This window comes from Ranitomeya variabilis, chromosome 6 (genome assembly GCF_051348905.1).
Source record: "Ranitomeya variabilis isolate aRanVar5 chromosome 6, aRanVar5.hap1, whole genome shotgun sequence".
NCBI lineage: Eukaryota > Metazoa > Chordata > Amphibia > Anura > Dendrobatidae > Ranitomeya > Ranitomeya variabilis.
Genome location: NC_135237.1, coordinates 321,468,766 through 321,488,977, shown reverse-complemented (window position 1 = coordinate 321,488,977; position 20,212 = coordinate 321,468,766). Strand labels below are relative to the sequence as shown.

Here is a 20,212-nt window from a genome sequence, read left to right as displayed (position 1 = left end):
TGTCATTTGTGGGGGGGTTTCCACTGTTTAGGCACACCAGTGGCTCTCCAAACACAACATGACACCTTTAGACCATTCCATCAAAGTCTCCATTCCAAAACGTCACTACTTCCTTTCTGAGCCATGACGTGTGCCCATACAGTAGTTTTTTCCCACATATGGGGTATCAGCATATTCAGCATGAATTGGACAACAGCCTTTGCCATCCAATTTCTCCTGTTAGCCTTTGGAAAATAAAAAATTGGGGACTAAAAGATCATGTTTGTGAAAAAATAAGATTTTTTTATTTTCACGCCCGGTGTTATAAACTTTATTGAAACACTTGGGGGTTCAAAGTTCTCACCACACATCTAGATAAGGTCCTTTGGGGGTTTAGCATCCAAAATGATGTCACTTGTGGGGGTTTCCACTGTTTAGGCACATCAGGGGCTCTCCAAATGCGACACGTAGTCCGATCTCAATTCCAGCCAATTTTGCATTGATAAAGTCAAACGGCGCTCCTTCCCTTCCGAGCTCTGCCATGCACCCAAAAAGTGGGTTACCCCCACATATGGGGTATCAGTGTACTCAGGACAAATTGCACAATAACTTTTGGGGTCCTGTTACCCTTGGGAAAATTAAAATTGGGGGTGAAGAGATCATTTTTGTGGAAAAAATATGTTTTTTTTAATTTTACGCCTTTACGTTACAAACTTCTGTGAAGCCCTTGGGGGTTTAAAGTCCTCACCACAGATCTAGATAAGTTCCTTGGGGGGTCTAGTTTCCAAAATGGTGTCACTTTTGAGGGGTTTCCACTGTTTAGACACATCAGGGGCTCACCAAATGCGACATGGTGTCCAATCTCAATTCTGGCCAATTTAGCGTTAAAAAAGTCAAAGAGTGCTCCTTCCCTTCCGAGCTCTGCCATGCGCCCAAACAGTGTTTCCCCCCCCACATATGGGGTATCAGCATACTCAGAACAAATTGCACAATAATTTTTGGGGGTCAATTTCTCCTGTTACCATTGGGAAAATAAAAAAATTTGGATCTCAATTAATTTTTTTGTGAAAAAAGTTGAATGTTCTTTTTTTATAATATGCAAATTGCCTCTTCTGAGAAAAAGAGGACTTTTTTTTATATACATTCCAAAATTTCCTGTGAAGCACTTGAAGGGTTAATAAACTTCTTGAATGTGGTTTTGTGTATCTTCAGGGGTGCAGTTTTTAGAATGGTGTCACTTTTAGGTATTTCCTATCATATAGACCCCCTCAAAGTAACTTCAAATGTAATGTGGTCCCTAAAAAAAATGTTGTTGTAAAAATGAGAAATCGCTGGTCAACTTTTAACCCTTATAACTCCCTAACAGAAACAAATTTTGGTTCAAAAAATGTGCTGATGTAAAGTAGACATGTGGGAAATTTTACTTTTTAAGTATTTTGTGTGACATATCTCTGTGATTTAAGGGCATGAAAATTCGAGGTTTGAAAATTGCCAAATTTTAAAATTTTTTGCCAAATTTCAGTTTTTTTCACAAATAAATGCAAGTCATATCAAAGAAATTTTACTACTAACATGTAGTACAATATGTCCCGAAAAAACAGTGTCAGAATCACCGGGATCCGTTGAAGCCTTCCAGAGTTATAACCTCATAAAGGGACAGTGGTCAGAAAAATACGTTTACAATTTTTTGTTTTTTACTTTTTTAACTTTGTACCTCTATGGGATTTTCACTTTCAGCAGCTGATTGCAGTTATAAGCCATTGCAATGCAGGAGCAATTCTTTATTTCCTGCAACAAAATGGCGCTGCCGGCGCCATTTTGCTGGAGTAAAAAAAAAAAGTGACTGCAGAAAAATGATGGCGGTGCTTGCGCAGTAGCATCTATTGGTAAGAGATACATGTTACTGCGCAGGTGCTGCTGCCTTTGCCATTTTGTTTGATGTAATTTTTCTTCTAAGCCTCACAATAGCCAACAATATTATATTCATTATCAACAATAATATCAGCAATATTATATGCATTGTGTAAAATAGGAGGCAGGTCACTAAAGGATCATTGACCTGTCATAAGGCCATACAGATGAATGTGTAAGCAGAGCGCCACATAAAGACCCCCCACCGGCCGCCCTGGAGCTCGAGAATCTCATTAACTGAAAACTGAAAATACAGATTAAACAACCACAAGAAGACAGATTTCATCTACCAAGGTATCATTTTAATCTGTATAACGGCGCTAACCTGACACTGTCTGTAGTTTACTGAGCAACTGAAATCTATGTGTTCTGCTGAATGTAATCTAATGTGTATGGCAGACCTTAGACACAGCCACTTTAATAGGAGTGTTGCAGAATTTTCATGCCACATGCATGCTACTTTATGTTTTCCACCAAATGACTTATTGCTACTTTTATTATGTGACAATTCCCTAAATTTCTCATGAAATTTGTATATTCAGTAATTTCACCAATTCTTATTACCAGCAACTGAGTGAACTGTTAAACGCTACAAATTCTTTGGGTGGCCCTGGCATTAGTCTTGGTGAAAATGCTAAGTACCACCACTTTTTCATCAAATATTTATTGTTATCCACATTTCTGATAAATAGTGATTTCACACAAATGGAAAAGGAATGCCTTAATCTAAGAACAGTAGTTCCTTTATTTGTATTCTATTTTATTGTTTACTTTGATGGCATAACAAATTCTATAAACAAAAAATGATTATCATATTTATATCATTTTCATCAATAGGCATCAATATATTTATTTCTATGGAGAACAGTATTTGCCAAAGAAAAGAATGTTCTTGGATTCATTATGACGAATGAAAAAGAGAAATGGGTGATCTGCATTAAATTCCTCTTCGCGGAGCATGCACATCATTGCAATGCCAGCCGTGGCTGCCGCAGCCTCTGTGCCTTCTTCATTTATTTCCACAAAAGACTTGTGTATGACTTCAGATAAGAAAATATTCTCAGATCCTGATATCCCAGATAGATTTGCACAACCTGCATCAAAAATATCAACCATTCCTAGAGCAGATAATGTTGATTTAAGCTTATAGCTTTCTTCTAATTTGAATTTTGGAAGATGCACATGCACATCAATTGGAAACATGTGTTCAGGTTGTGTCCATTCCTGAAGTTTTTCTAAGGAGATTTCCTTTTCAAGCTGAAACACAATTTACATACAGTGGGTTATAAAAACTGTTGTTATCATCCAGAGTAATTCAGATGTCATTGAAACATGGTCTGAGTATGGACCATGATGACAGGACTGGGACTGGGTCTTGTTACTCAAATTCAACAGCCTCATAGGTATACAGTGGGGAAAATAAGAATTTGATACATCGATTTTGCAAGTTTTTCCACCTACAAAGAATGGAGAGGTCTGTAACTTTTATCATAGGTATACTTCAACTGTGAGAGACAGAATCTAAAAATAAAAACCACAAAATCACATTGTATGATTTTTACATAATTGCATTGCATTCTGTTGCATGGAATAAGTATTTGATCACATAATAACCAGCAAGAATTCTATCTCTCACAGATCTTTTCAAAGACTTAATCAATCACTCTTTGACCTCTCCACCATGGCCAAGACAAAGAGCTGTCTAAGGACACCATGGACAAAATTGTAGACCTGCAAAAGGCTGGGATTGGCTACAGGACAATAGGCAAGCAGCTTGGTGAGAAGGAAACAACTGTTGGCACAATTATTAGAAATTGGAAGAAACACAAGATGACTGTCAATTTTCCTCGGTGCAAGATCTTGCTTCGTGGGGTCAGGATGATTCTGCAAAAGGTCAGTTATCAGCCCAGAACTACATGTGAGGACCGGGTCAATGACCTGAAGAGAGCTGGGACCACAGTCTCAAACATTAGTAACACACTATGCCAACATGGATTAAAATCCTGCAGGGCACGCAAGGTCCCCCTGCTAATGTCAGCATATGTCCAGGCCCATTTGAAGTTCACCAGTGACCATCTGGAGGATCCAGAGGAGACATGGGGGAAGGTCATGTGGTCAGATGAGCCCAAAATAGAACTTTGCTCCACTCGCTGAGTTTGGAGGAAGAAGAAGGATGAGTACAACCCCAAGAACACTGTCCAAACCATGAAGCATGCTGCGGAAACATAATTTGGGGGTGCTTTTCTGCAAAGGGGACAGGACAACTGCACAATATTGAAGGGAGGATGGATGGGGTCATGTATCGTGAGATTTTGGCCAAGAACCTCCTTCCCTCAGTAAGAGCATTGAAGATGGGCTATGGCTGGGTCTTCCAGCAGGACAATGACCTGAAACACACAGCCAGAGTAACTAAGAAGTGGCTCCGCAAGAAGCATTTCAAGGTCCTGGAGTGGCTTAGCTAGACCTGAATCCAATAAAAAAATCTTTGGAGGAAACTGAAACTCAATGTTGCCCAGTGACAGACCTGAAACCTGAAAGATCTGGAGATCTGCATGGAGGAGTGGGCCAAAATCCCTGCTGCAGTGTGTGCAAACTTGGTCCAGAACTACAGAAAACGTCTAACCTCTGTAATTGCAAACAAAGGTTTCTGTACCAAATATTAAGTTCTCTTTTTCTATTGTATCAAATACTTATTTCATGCAATGAAAAGAAAATTAATTATTTAAAAATCATATAATGTGATTTTCTGGATATTTTTTTTAGATTCTGTCTCTTACAGTTGAAGTGTACCTACAATTAAAATTACAGACTTTTCCATTCTTTGTGGATGGGAAAACTTGCAAAATCGGCAGTGTATCAAATACTTATTTTCCCCGTTATATATGAGGCTATTGAGATCAGGTCAGTAGACCCGTAACCTGTCCGGACATCATGGTACGTACTCAGATTGTGTTTCACTGTTTTCCGAATTTTGTCTAATGAACAATTAGTCTTGAAACTCGGGGTACACTGAAACACAAAATATCATGCATATTCATAAAAATTTTAGGCAAGGCAGTGGTCAACTGTGTCAAATGCAGGGGACAGGTCTAGAAGGAGGAGTATAGAGAATTGTCTGTTAGCTTTGGCTGTAGGTAAGTCGTTAGTAATTTTGGTCAGGGCAGTCTCAGTGGAATGGTGGGAACGGAAGCCAGATTGTAGGTTGTCGAAGAGAGAGTTAGATGCAAAGTGTGAGGAAAGTTCAGCATGGACGTGCTGCTCAAGGAGTTTGGAAGCAAATGGGAGCAAAGATATTGGGCAATAGCTGGACATAGCACTTTGGATCACGGGATGGCTTTTTGAGGATAGGTGTGATTGTGGCATGTTTGAAAGCAGAGGGGAAGGTACCAGAAGTTAGTGATAGGTTGAAGAGATGGGTTAGGAATGGGATTAGTGTGGTGGTGAGGTTGGGGAGCAGGTGGGATGGGATGGGGTCAAGAGCACAAGTGGTGAGGTGTGATTTGGAGAGAAGATGAGCAAGCTCCCCTTCAGTAATTTTGGAGAGGGAAGTTATGGGGTTAGGGTATTGGTCTGGTAAACAAAGGGGTTGTGGTGGCTTGACAACAAAGACTTGCCTTGTTTGGTTGATCTTATTTTTGAAGTGCATGGCAAACTCCTCGGCAACGATTAGGGAACTCGGAGGGGGCAGTGGTGGGCGGAGGAGGGAGTTAAAAGTGTTGAACAACTGTTTGGGGTTGTGGGATAAAGAAGATACGAGGGATGTAAAATAGGCCTGTTTAGCAGAGGTGAGAGCTGATTTGAATGTGAGTGTTGCTTGTTTGAGTGCAGTGAAATCACCTTGCGAATGCGTTTTCTTCCAATGCCATTCTGCAATTCTGGATACTTGCCGAAGCTTTTTAGTGATGTTATTGTGCCAGGGTTGTCTATTGATTTGTCGCACTCTGCTATGCATGACAGGGGAGACCATGTCAATAGCTGATGCAAGAGTGGCATTGTAGAAAGCAGTGGCAGTGTCTGTGTCGTGGATTGAGGATATGGATGCCAGTGGTAGGATAGAGTCAGAGAGTGTGTGGGTGTCAAGGTGTGCGAGGTTTCTGCGGGGGTGTGCATGTTGCTGGACATGGGTGACAGGTGAGGAGGACAGGGATGAGAAAGTGAGCAAATGGTGGTCAGATAGACGGAAAGGGGAGGTTGTGAAGTAAGATAGGGAGCAGAGACGGGTGAAGACCAGGTCTAATGTATGTCCGTCTGTGTGGGTGGCTGAGGACGACCACTGAGTAAGTCCAAAAGATGAAGGGACAGGAGTTTGAAGGCTGCTGACTGGTGGGTGTCAATGGGGATGTTGAAGTCACCCTTGATGATGGTGGGAATGTCAGCAGACAGAAAGTGAAGGAGCCAGGTGGAGAATTGGTCAATAAAGGCAGTGGTCGGGCCTGGAGGTCGATATATGATGGCCATTTGGAGGATGTAGGGGGAGTAGATGCGGAAGAAGTAGATAGAAAAATATTTAGAATTGAGAGTCCTCAGTGGTTGATACTTTTTATCAATCAATGCTCGCATTGGGAGCATAATGTATGGGGCTAGTACTGGTAGGAGGGTTGGACTGTCTATGATTTTTGGTTTAGTTGTCCACAAATAATTGAAGAGGAGCTTGGTATCCCTTAAGTATTTTAGGGTTTTTCCCCATATGAAAATGATAAAAAAAAAGATTGATATTCTGTCTCACTATGATGAAGTAAACCTACCTTTTGTAAGCCAGTTGTCTCGTCTTCAATATTGTCTGGCAATAGGAGAATCATACTGAGTTCATTTCCCACATATGGGAGCTCCAGTACACGAAAGCTGAGTTCTGAGATGTAGTTAAAAGGCAGATGTTTCATCTGATACATCATCTTTACAGGTTTTTGTTCATTCTGGACAAAAGAAAATATTTGTATGGTACATTATGTTGTAGCTTATTTTTAAATATGGATCTGCAGTGATTTTGGGTAAACAAAGTTTTCTCACTACTACACGGTTTCTCAGAAACCTGTAGTATTAATGATTTGGAGTATTTACTATACTTGATAAAGGAGTAGTTACTATACTTGATAAACCTATAGTACATGATACCGTATTTTTCGGACTATAAGACGCACCGGACTATAAGGCGCACCCAGGTTTTAGAGGTGGAAAATAGGGAAAAAAATATTTGAAGCATAAAAATGTGGTAAAATATTTAATAACATACTATTATATGTGGTGTTATTATATGTAATAGTATGTTATTATGTTGGAAGCTGCGGGACCAGTGTGGTGTCTGTGAAGTACTATATGAAGATGCTGGAGGGTGAGTATAAGAATTGGGGCACAGGGCTTATACTGAAAGCACCACTCCAGCACTGCAAAATAACACTGGAGTGCTGCTTTAAAATCCCATGGGAGAACTATAACTCCCAGCATGTCCTGCAGATCCTATGTCATGCTGGGAGTTATAGTTCACTAAAGGAGTGGCAGAGTGCTTTATTATGTTTTGGAAAGACTAACCTCTTAACTGTGGCAGCCAGCCTGTGGTGAGGTAAAAGCATCCCATGGCTGCACACACAGAGCCCTCCCTCTTGTTGCCTTTCCACAGCACAGGTAATGGAAGCCAGAAGATTCTAGTGGGGAGTCTGAAGGACCTGTGATGATGTCAAGAAGAGGGAGGGCTCTGTGCTGCCATGTGATGCTCCAGCCTGCCCACTTCTGACATCATCACAGGTCCTCCTTGTGCACACTGCACAGCACTCAGCTCCAGCCCAGGCAAGTATGCAGCGATCTCCTCTCCCCTGGCCCCTGCTGCTGCTGCCTCCTCCTCCCCCGGACACACGGATCTCCCCAGCTGCTGCAGGAATCAACGCTGAGGAAACCATGTGTGTCCCTGCTTAAGTGCAGTATTCATTTGCTGCTCCCGGCTCACCGCTCAGCTGATAGGTGGGTGGGGAGTAGCTAATGAATATTCACTGCACTTAATCATCGGGACCACATGGTGCTGATTCCCGGCAGTGGGGACATTTTTCTGCCTCCTGAAGTGGGATAACAGTGCGATCCCACTCACTGCTGCCCCCCTCCCCACATGCTACATCCCTACCATAAGACGCACCAACACTTTCCTCCCAAATTTGGAGGAAAAAAAGTGCGTCTTATGGTCAGAAAAATACGGTATATCTACTGCACAGTTTTCTTCCATCACAAGTACACTCCTGAGAAACTGATCCATACACTTCTCATATTCAGCACACATGTGCTTATAAATTGGCATCCTAGTGGTGGCAAAAGACTGGTGACTTTTTTTTTTACAAATATTACAGGAGGTTACAGTGGATGTGGCTCTTTAGTTAAAAAAATATAGCATTGCAGATTTACCAAATATAGTAGTAAATAACTGCAAATTGTTACATTTACACTAAAAATAAGCATTTTTCATTTTACACATGTAGAGAATAATGTTGCAGTTGGACTTGCACAGTATCTGGTTACACAGTCCCTGAAAACCGTTGCTAAAGAAGCACTCTTTCCATTAGAGTTTTTATTCTCTTAGTATATTGCAGGCATCATATTATATAGCACTGTGCACTTACAATTGCTCATTTTGCCTTTCTACACAGTTGATTATTCTCTTTTCTCTTTTCTATGTAGAAACGAGAAGTCTCTTGTCCCTGCATAAATCATTCCCCTCTTCAACTCCTGACCCAGCTGCTCCCTCCTCCCCCTGACAGGGACTTTTGCAATGACTCATGAGTCATACAGAGAAAATTGACCTCCTGTTTCTACATAGAGCTTAGAAGGATACAACTAATCAGTTATTAATTATGTGATGTCATAGACCTAGTGGAAAAGAAAAGAACTGGGTAGAAAAGTAAAATGAGCAATTGTAAGTACCCAGTGCTGTATAATATGATGGCTGCAATATATTAAGAGGATAAAAACTTTGATGGGAGTACTTCTTTAATGATGCTCTCAAGATGGAATAAAAGGTTACCTTGTTTAATCTAAAAGGTACTTCTTTTGTTTGTTCTGGGTTAAACTTCTCAGCCCAATCACCTTTAAAATATATGGCATTCACCAAAACTAATATGGTAGTTCCATCTACTGTTCCCTCAGATAGTACTTCTGGAATTTTTCCTGTAAAACACAGTAAATTATGTAACTAACAAAATGTGATGTTACTGTTTAATTCTATAGTGTACTTTACAGGTTTGTCCAGTCTTACAAACAAAATGTCTTTGTTGTGCAAAGAAAAACTATTCAACTTTCTATAAACTTGTGTTTCAAGATCTTACCTTGGTATCAGTAAAAGGACATATATTTATTTTACAATTTCAGATGAAAACCCAACATACCTAATAAATCTTATCCATTGAGTTACGTCTCTATCTATTACAGGCAATCCTCTGAGATAACAGTATACATCTCTGTGCTGTGTCATTGTAGTCTGGTGGTGACCAATCTTTTTAGCTCAAAGGTGGAAGAAATAACAAGTCAAGAGGGTTACTCAGGATATAGGACATTAATATCACATTTCTGAAGGTCCAGACAACCACAGCAGCTCAGCTGATAAAGTTTTGGCTGAGAAAGTTCACAGAAGAGGAGGTCGGAATACCATAGCTCCATTAACTGTGATCATTCTCAGGTGCTGCAGCTCAGCTACCAAGTTAATGTTATCTGAACTGCAGTACCTGAGAGCTGCCACTACACAGTGTGGAGTTTGCCAGCATGAATGTGCAACCATCTGCCATAAATACAAGTGCATCTCACAAAATTAGAATAGCATCAAAAAGTTAATTTATTTCAGTTCTTCAATACAAAAAGTGAAACTCATATATTTTATAGAGTCATTACAAACAGAGTGATCTATTTCAAGTGTTTATTTCTGTTAATGTTGATCATTATAACTGCAGCCAATTAAAACCCAAAAGTCATTATCTCAGTAAATTAGAATAACTAACAAAGAAAAAACCTGCAAAGACTTCCTAAGCCTTCAAAAAGGTCCCTTAGTCTGTTTCAGTAGACTCCACAATCATGGGGAAGACTGCTGACTTGACAGATGTCCAGAAGTCAGTCATTGACACATTCCACAAGTAGGATAAGCTGCAAAAGGTCATTGCTAAAGAATCTGGCTGTTCACAAAGTGCTGTATCCTAGCATATTAATGGAATGTTGAGTGGAAGGAAAATCTGAAATAAACTAACTGAAAAAAATTAACCTTTTGATGATATTATAATTTTGTGAGAAGCACCTGTACTTAAAGAGGTTGTCCAGGCATGTGGCTCAAGTCTGCAATCACTCTATATGACTGCAGACTTATGAATCCTCATTGTATGTGTAAGGGGTGCACAAGGACTGGTTTGTGCCCCACTCCCCTCGCTCGTGTTTCTACTGGTGTTTCTAGCTGGTACTTGTAATATGTCCAATAATGCTGCTATATGTTGTATGTCCTTTATGTGGTATGTGTATTATAATATTGCTATACTGTATAATGTGTTGCAAATGTATATATATTGTCACGGAGTTACCGCGACAGACCAGAGCCAGAAGCTCGCACATCTGATGGCTCCTGCTTCGCCGCTGAAAAGAAGCACTTCTCCTGTGTATTAAATGTGTTTATTTTCTTTCAGCAGGACAGGGGTTAATTGGCTATGAGGAAATCCCTGCATTCAGCTGTGCTCGGTTAGCCACTCCTCTCTCCTATAAAAGCTAGATCTTCTGGCCAGATCCTTGTCTGAGATAGCACTTGCTAGATAGACCTGGAGAGTGAAGAGCTGGTGCTTGGAGAGCTGGAGGAGTTTATTGTACAACTGTTGCTTGGTTTGTTCGCTTGGAAATTCCTCATCCTTACCTGTCTTATTTTCTTCCCCCCTTCCTTCACACCCTGTTGAATACCTCTGTTATTTGTGAGAGTATATTTTGGTGAGTGGAGTTTTCTTTTACCCTTGCCTTGGTTTCCCTGTTTGTTGGGTTGGTGTACTGCGGTACACGGTAGCGCCTCTCTAGGGGGACAGATGCAGGGCTGCAGCTAGGAGTCAGGGCAAGGGCAGAGGCCCCGGCATCCTTGCCATCTGAGGTATCCCAGGGAACAGGGTGAGTTAGGGTGCCCCCTAGTTCTAGGGCTAGGAAAGGTGCCCCTGGTGGTCCCAGTTTACTCACCAGTCCCATCGTGACATATGTTCTTTGTATTGTTTAAAAGTAGGGAAAGTATAGGATTCAGAATAGCCCACTAGAGGGGGCACAAGAGAATGGAGTAAGTGAAAATTAGATAGACCTATAGGATTTAGTTAGGAGGTGCCAGCTGGGAGTAAGTGAGAGAGCTTCCTGAGTTGAGTTAGTTGGGGCTGGGAGCCTGGACGAGTCAGTTGAGTCCCGTAACATTTAAGCAAGGAGCCCAGCCATCCAGGGTCTATGGCTGAAGGTCACTTGGTAGCGGCGGTATACAGGGCATCATCAGGATAGTAGCGGCTAACTTCGGGGGAACGATCCCAAATGTCTGGTGTGAAACGGACAGAGGATTCCTGAAGCAGATTGGAATGGCCAGTCATGAAGCTGTGGTACCGAAGGTGATGGTATGACTCTGCTATATTCCTGGAGGAGTGAGGGACAGCACAGGGAAAGGAAACGTTACACACTGTGGAGAATCTTGTGCTGCCTTTGTGACTAAACTGAACACGCTGTGTAAAGAACAGAATAAAACTGTTTTGTTAGAACTGTATATGGACTCTGACTGTCATTGCGTGATATTCAAAGGAAGAAAGCCCCAGCAGACCAGAGAGGACTCTGATGTGCAAGTAAGTGAATCACCAAGTGCACAACAAAAGGGACATTGTGTTTATGTGATGGAGGGCCAGGGTGTGCTATTGCTGCCACCCTCATCCATGACTATATCCCTGGCCCGTTACATGTGCACTGTTAGGATTCTCCGGTCCGTGAATTGCACAAGACTGGACAGGTCTTGTCCAAATGTGCCCGGAAGTATGCAAATCTCATAATTGTATTCAAATGAATGAGAGCTGGCATTGGAGAATCCTGACAGCCACACTATGCAGGCAGCCAGGATTCACAAGTCTTCGGTCACATAGAGTGAGAGCAGATTTGAGTCCCTTGAATACCACGGACCAGCATCTTTAAAGCAAATTCATCATACTGAACATGGTGTCCTATCACAGTATGTTATCGAGCAAAAGGTGCTAATATTTACGTTATAAGGAAAATATTCAGTAGGATGTTCAATCCTTGCTTACACTGGGCTCATACAAATTCAATAGGAGCGAATCAATCATTGACAACCTTCCATGTGTAAGCAAAGCCCACTGGATTCATGAGCCGAGAGTGCTGAATCTTTTCCTACAAAACTATTTTTTAATCTGTGAGAAGAAAATATATAATAAAAAAGGGGAAAATATAGCAGCAGTAGAGTTACATTTAGTTGTCAAAGGGTGGACCAGGGTATACCAGTACTGCAAACACAAAGGGACTTTTTCTGGAGGTGTCAAACATGGCACCTCAGCTCCTGGACCCTGAGCTTCAAAGGGAAATGAATGGTCTGTAACTAGGCAGAATATTTCCTATTTACTGTATAGAGCAGTTGGGGAGACACAAGATATTTGAAATGCAAGGCCCTTAGCTCACCGTCCAATCGCAAAAAACAATTTTTAAATATTCCAATCCAGATCATCATGGAAATATGAGCCTATGGTCAGGACTATAAAAAGCTGGGTGGCACAAAAGAAGTTGTTCACATGTGAGGGAGTCCTAGGCTGCTTGTGATTCATAATTCACTGTTTCCTTCCCCCAAGGAAACAGAAGAACAATAGTAATTTCTGTTATTTCTACCTTTTTATTTTATATCTACTCAGAACCAATTAAGGAACAAGGAGTTTATATAAAATCAATAACGTTTATTTTCAAAAATATACATAAAATATTGTTCAAGTACATAATGGATGCCTCAAGCCAAACTGGAAGACCAACAAATGCCGACACACAAAATCCCTTAATATCTAATTAATAAATATTGCATGGTAGGGCCATATGTTCATTACAAAAAACAACCATAACTCATGGATATACCTATATTTTTGAGAATAAACTTTATTGATTTTATATACACTCCTTGTTCCTTAACTGGTTCTGAGTAGATGTGATATATACAGAGTGCGACCTATGTGTCTTTAGGTTGATCTGAGGACTAATATGTATACACCTTTTTATTTTATAACTGTTTTGCAAATTTGTGTCAGTTTAGTTTTATCTTTTTATATATTTTATTGTATGCACTGCATATATTTATATTAAAGCTTAAAAATCTTTAATAAGTTTGATCCTTGTATGTTCTAAAGAATCCATAGTGTTTCAGAGAGTGTGTGTCCTTTTTGTTTGCCAAACAGTAACATATTTCAGGGACTCATCACCCAGTGTGTTTGATGAGTGGTGGCAGTGTGTTAAGTAACTGAGGTGTGTGGACTGTGTCGGGGTGCAATTTATGCTCACTTTATAGTCTTGTTTAGTGATAGATTGAGTAAGAGGAGATAAATTGACCATTGCCAGCGCACTCCACATCACATTCTGAGAGGTGCGTACGTGACAATCTGCTTAGCTCATTTTGCTCTCCAGCATGCATAGTATAGCATGATAAATCTGACGGGCTCACTTTAAGGAATGTTCCTGCAAGGAATGTTCCAAGGAATTCTTATTTTAAAGCGAACCTGTCACCTGAGTAATGCTTTTCATCGGAGCCTGTTTGCACAATTACATGCAGGTATATTATTCTCTGAAATGCTCTGGTGGTTCAGAGAAAATAGGCTTTAAAGAAGCTTCTCCCAGCACCTCTGCAGGTGATTGACAGGTCTCTCCCATAGTGAGAGGTTTGTCAGTCACTTAAAGAGGCACTGAGTGAGTCTGAGAAGTATATTTTCTCTCAAACATTTCAAAGAATAATACATGACTGCAATTGTGCAGCCAGTTACAGACTCGTGATGCACATAGTTTGGTCAGTATGAATCAGGTGACAGATTCCCTTTAAGGCAAATAAGGCACTGCCCTGTACCAACAAGGTAGAGTGGATAAAGTGACCAATAGGTATTTCTTCAAGGCTTAAAGGGGTTGTTTGGTCTAAAACAACAAGCCTGCAATCACATTATGTGACTGTAGACTTGTGAATCGTCACATAGCGCACATTGTGTGCTGTAAGGATACTCAGGTGTCAGTGCCGGGAACAACGGTCACATGACCACAAACGTGATATTCATACTCCTGGCTAGAACCTGACTAGATTGTTTCTTACAAAATACACTAGAACTGAGCACTCTGGAAACCGTCTATATGAGTTCTGTCTGAGAGTATGTATATCACATACTTGTGGACGATTGACGGCCATTACTGGCACTAACACCAGAGAATTCTTACAGCACACTGTGAGGATTCACAAGTATGCAGTCACATAGAGTGACTGCAGTATTGTTATGTTAGACGAGTCAACCCCTTTGATGTGCTGATGCGTCCCCCCTGCCTGTCAAAATTAATTTCACATGTTTAACAAAATACTGACCTTTTGTCTGTTCTGAAACCCATTTATTGATTTCCTGTCTAGCAGCTTCATACGCAGATATAAAGTCTACAGTGCCCAGTTCAGCTTTGTATAGACTTCGAATAGATGCCAAAAATTCCTGCCAAAAACATAACATTTAAGGTTTTACATAAAGTTTGGCCATCGTGAGTTGGTCAGGGTTGAATGTTGTGGGAAGAGATAAATGTTAGGGCCCTAAACGCATTCGAATAACGTTGTCTAAACCTGTCGATATCGACAGGCTCAGCTGACAATATCATATGTATCGAGGCATCCCGAATCTCCCTGTCAGACTATAGATCCAGAGTGTTCAATTTTAACGGCTTATGCTTTTGTTCTGGATTGAGAAAAACTGGTGCCAGAGAAGTCTGTCAGCAGCATTCTCATAGCGAGCACAGGAGCGAGGGTGCTATGTATATGGGGGTCGGGAGCCACTATCTAATGTGAATGGCGGCCTTTATCAGAATGACTAATAAATATACACATATCTTTACTAGGGTTTACATATCTCATTTTGTACAAATAGACCATAAGTACACTGGGTTAGTGGCCACGTGTAATCTCTATGTGAAGATGCTGCAGTTTTTCCATTACAATAATGATACCTTTTGCTTTCAATAAGCATTTTAGCTAGTATTACCATAACTCCTGTGGGATTCTGTTGTAAAAATCAAAAACGGTTCACAGAAAAGTAAAATTGGATAATATCATCCCAGTTCTCATTCCCTGTCCTGTAATTTATTATAGAGATCTACACAGAAATTTCTTTACTTTGGGTACTCTATATCCAAGACATATCATGGAAACACAGACAAGCAAGCAATAGACACTTTCTTCTTATTCTAGACATTATCTGTGAGGCACTGTTTCTGGGAGCACTGTGTGCATGAGCGGGTAGTTTTGGAAATGTGAATGACCAGCACAGAGCTGCTTAGCCCACTGATTGGCTGCCACAATGTCAACGGGGCATTATACACCATGAGGAACGTCGGGGGACTGTGAGTACAGTGCAATTTTTTTTTATAACAAACTATGCCAAGATATCCTGGCAGGGGAAAACCCTTTAAAGTTAGATTTCAGCATTTAGACCCAGATCTTAAGTCTTGAGGGGAATGGAGAACTGGAGTAAGATGCACAAAATTCATATAACTCGACACATGTTTCATCCACCATGCGTTACCGACAGACACTATTCCATAGTAATTTATGCCACCTTTGTGTCTTTAATTTGTTAGTCACCCTTGACCATGATTTGTCACACTCATATTCCTCCCCCTTTTTGAAAAGTTGGCAGAGCTGGCAAGGACTAGTGTAAAAAAACCAAAGATCACAATTTTTTTTGCGCAAGTTTGAGTTGTATACAAATTTGTCAGCTTCTCAAGTAGTTTTACAAGAAAAATCTAGCAAAAACTACATGAAAAATCGACCTCTTATACTAGTAATTCCCACCATTACTTTTTTATGTATTCACTTGGGGGGCATATTGAAGGTTTGAATCCCATCCCCACCCCACCCCAGCTCACTCACCACAATTATTTATCCAATTGTACAGCTTCAGACCATATCAAACACCTTTCAGATTGCTCATTGTTTGCCGTAGTGAAGCATAGTAATAATACAAAAGTGAGAATATTGTAATAGGCAATTTCTATTGACATTACTTATTCATGCCCAGAACTGATCTTTTGATGCTATTCAACTGTATGTGAGTGAGTTACCTTACACAAACTCGATTGTATTCTTTGTCAAGCCCTATACTACAATAAAAACAGCACAGTAATTCACTATTTTACTGCCAGGACAATTGTCATACTGAGAAGTACAAATATAAAACCTCAATCATAAAATTTGAAAAAAATTCTATCATACTCCCATATCCTGATATTTTTTGAAAGATGTTTGGAACAGTGTGAAAATGACACTCAGCTCTTTACAATCATTTGCGACTTTATGCAATGCTGCATTAATGGTCATCCTATCAGAAGGTGTTTACTCCAAAAAATGCCACCAACACTTGCTACATTGTCTTTACATGTGGGGATTCCCTAGCAAACAGGCAACTCCCAGATGTACTCAGGCTGGCTAGTAGCTGTAAATCATTCAGCCGCTGTGAAGAAAACTAAATCTCTGAGCAGTCATAAATACTCGGAGATCACCTGAGCGCGCTTGGGAAAACCCGAGCAACGGGTACACTCGCTCATCACTGGTTACCATTAAAATGCAAAATTTTGTTAGGTATGCTTAAAAATTCATGTTTGTGGCTAAAACTCATGCAGGGCCTGAGATGAACAACGTCTCACAAAAATAAAAGATCAGACATGCCACAAGCTGTGATTATTTTCACATATTTTCACATATTCGCAAGTATTAGATAAACCAAAAATGTTTGTGTTCCTGGAAAAAAAGTATAACCCTTACGTGTGGCACAGGGCATATATTCTTCCAGACTGTTAGATTGGCAGATAGCATGAATCAATGTCTCCGTATAATAGTGACCGGCTATGATCATCAACTCCATACCACATCCTTTATGCAATGTGACCATAGAGTTCAAATAGAATAGGTCTGCCTGCCGTGAGCCTACTGGGGGAAGATATATAAAACTATATCTGTCCATAATAAATCCATCTTTAGTAAAGCGACCCCCCCCCCCATACTTCTTCTTACCGAGGCAGATTGTCTTCAGTGTTTTGTGTACATATAATTACTTTCATTGGAGCAGTAACGGAAAATATCCACTCCACCCAAAATGAACCTATGATACGATTATATTCACGTGTCCTTAATTAGAGAAATAAATTCACTATTGATGATCTATTGATCTACAACAGTCCTGTAAACACAATGACAGCGAAAGAGAGCCTTCTGTGTGAGGACTTACAAGGATTAGAAGGTACCAACTGCACGTGCCTCATAGCTGGGGGAGAAACCCAACATAAACTTCACAAATTAGGGTAAAAACACTTTAAAAATAGGCTGCGAGGCCGGCATGAAGTCTCTTGCTGCAAAAAAAATGCAGATTAGGGTTCATTTACTATACTAAACATTTGGATGCCGTACCATCATCTTTTTCAAGTGAAAGCAACTGACAGATAAAACGTACTGACACAGAGGTATTTAAATCCTGAAACGGGCACCAAATGGCATATGAATTGCCAAAACTCAGGATTTGAAACACAAATTAAAAAAAAGGGAGAAGAATGGGTCGGGGGTTGTATATTCTTCCTCTTTTTCGAATTTGTGCTTCCATCCCTGAGTGGGCATTTATGTTCCACTTGGAGCCCATTTCAGGATTGATATACCTCTGATTCAGCATGTTTCATCTGTTTTTTTTTTTTCACTTGAAAAAGACCCCGGTAGGCATCAAAACGTGTAGTGTAATAGTCACGATGACTTTTCAGCAGTGAAATAAAATAAAATAAATTCACATAATGGTTGAAAGTTAAAACATGTTTCAGAAATGCACAAGCCTGCAGCTGTTCAAGGCCGTAGAGGATAGTACAGTCTCTATGAACGATGTTCATTTTAATAGACGTGGCCTCAATAGAGCGTATGTGAGTTCTAAATGTGAGATCTAAAGGGCCTAATTCCAGCATAAAAGAGAAACAGTGCCCTGTAAAAACATCCCAAAAATATTTTAATGCATATATTTATCGGAGTATCAGCTTCTCTGAAGAATTTCTGCACCCTCTTGTCCATGTAATCCCAACAGCTGCAGCTGAAGTGTCCATGACGTGACTCAGCAGAGCCGGTGGAGACAGCGAGAGCCGTGTGCCTCATCTATGAGCTGCAAATGCGCAGGTGACAAGGTCACAGAACAGGTGGTGTGCGACAGAAAGACGGCTCCATCGCCATTCTTCAGGAATATCAAACCTATTCACGGACGTAAAAGGACAAGACTTTTTATATTTACCAGCTTTACGTAAACTCTTAAAATGAAATATGCATTATCGTCTATATACATTAAAAGGCCACAACAAACAGAGCCCTGTTGTGTTATTTGCATAAGAAAAAGCTTATTAAGCCTCATCCTCTCCTGGATGTCTGTATGAATGATTCATGTATTTTTTTTTGGCATTGACCAGGAATTCCGTCCCCTCTTTCGGGCATGACTTTGTGTAAGCTCTTTTTTTGCTGGAGTGATAAGGAATTTGAGCAAAGATATAAAACAGTGTCATTATTAATGCAGATGTTTCCTCTCTGTGAGAATGATAAGAATATACAAAAATATATAATAAGTAAAATAATAATATTATTGTGAGTGACTTACAGGAAGAAAGTTGAAGGTCTGTTCTCCAAATAACCGATTAGCCAGATTCAGGGTATGGGAGCTAGATTTTTTATTAATCTGAGCATTCAGGCTTTGGAAGTTTGAATGAACTTCTTTAACAGTTTCAAAATGCAGTGCCTAAAGGTATAGATAAAAATAAATGTGTGTACATGTGAAACCAGAATTTATTGTAAGATCCACCCTTCTAATATATACTGGAAATCTCTGCTGCTTGGGAAGATCTGTATTAGTGCTCATAATACTCATACTGTAACATAAAAGTCAGTAACTCTCTTTTCCATGACTAGAATTAATAATTACAAGTAACAAAAATATTATTACTGTTATTATTAGGGGTGTACAAAGTTGATAAGTTATCCCCTGTCAATGGGATAGGGGAAAGTTTCCCAATCACTGGGGGTCTCACCACTGGGGTCCCCAGTGACTCTAAGAACAGGGCTTTTCAGAATGTGCACCTCTGCTCCATTCATTCAGTGTTTAGCTCTTTCTGATTGGTCCCATTGAGACTTGGTCGAATTAGAGAACCAGCATTTGGACCCCCAATTATTGAAAATATATCCCCTACCCAACGGATATAAAAAATCTAATTTTAAACAAATCTTGATACCTCCAATAATGAGATATAAACTCCATGCAGAATTTGTCCTCGTCGTAATCAACCCAAGGCCCTAACTATAAGTATTGTCACATACAGGTATATTTTCAGAGATTAATATCAGAAATACTGAAATAAAGGCTGAAATATTCTTGGTATGCTAAAAACATTTTTTCTTTTAATTCTCTAATCTAACTTTCACTTCACTTTCATGTACTTACATTTCAGGCTGCCCACCACATTGATTTAAAACCTATTCTCTAATCTAACTTTCACTTCACTTTCATGTACTTACATTTCAGGCTGCCCACCACATTGATTTAAAACCTATTAGGCTGGAGTCACCAGTTACTGTATAAAAAAAATCAGTCTGATTTTGACGGCCGAGAATTGCACAAATGTTCCCTGAAAAGTGATCCGTATGTAATCCGTTTGCAATGTGAGGATGCGATTTCCTCGCATCTAGTAACAGTGTGACATCCCTATGCAATGCGATTTTAACATGAGCTTCTACATACAGCAGTTCTCTCTATGTAAAAGCTCATGTTAAAATAGCATTGTAAAACACAACTGTAAACATCGTTTTAATACCAAATAATCTTCAAAACATATAAACCGTATATACTCGAGTATAAGCCGAGATTTTCAGACCATTTTTTTGGGCTGAAAGTGCCCCTCTCAGCTTATACTCGAGTCATGGTCGGCAGTAGAGGGGGAGCGACGACTGTCACATACTCACCTGCTCCTGGCGCAGTCCCTGCATGTCCCATGGTCTCCGGCGCCCGCAGCGCTTCCTCTGTTCAGCGGTCACGTGGTACACCTCATTAAAGTAATGAATATGGACTCCACTCCCATAGGG

At 40.2% G+C, this 20,212-nt stretch overlaps 1 protein-coding gene across 1 annotated transcript in view; it reads right to left on the bottom strand.

Moving 5' to 3' along the window:
• Positions 1–2,633: 2,633 nt before the first annotated feature.
• The window catches only part of LOC143782383 (leukocyte elastase inhibitor-like), a 29,983-nt gene continuing 12,404 nt past the window's right edge, over positions 2,634–20,212 (bottom strand). Inside the window, exons 3-7 of the mRNA XM_077269770.1 lie at positions 18,738–18,875; positions 14,450–14,567; positions 8,891–9,033; positions 6,636–6,803; positions 2,634–3,147 (exon numbers count right to left, since the gene is read on the bottom strand). Of these exons, the coding sequence (XP_077125885.1) occupies positions 2,746–3,147; positions 6,636–6,803; positions 8,891–9,033; positions 14,450–14,567; positions 18,738–18,875 (969 nt within the window). The 3' untranslated portion in view covers positions 2,634–2,745. The remainder of the gene's footprint in view (positions 3,148–6,635; positions 6,804–8,890; positions 9,034–14,449; positions 14,568–18,737; positions 18,876–20,212) is intronic.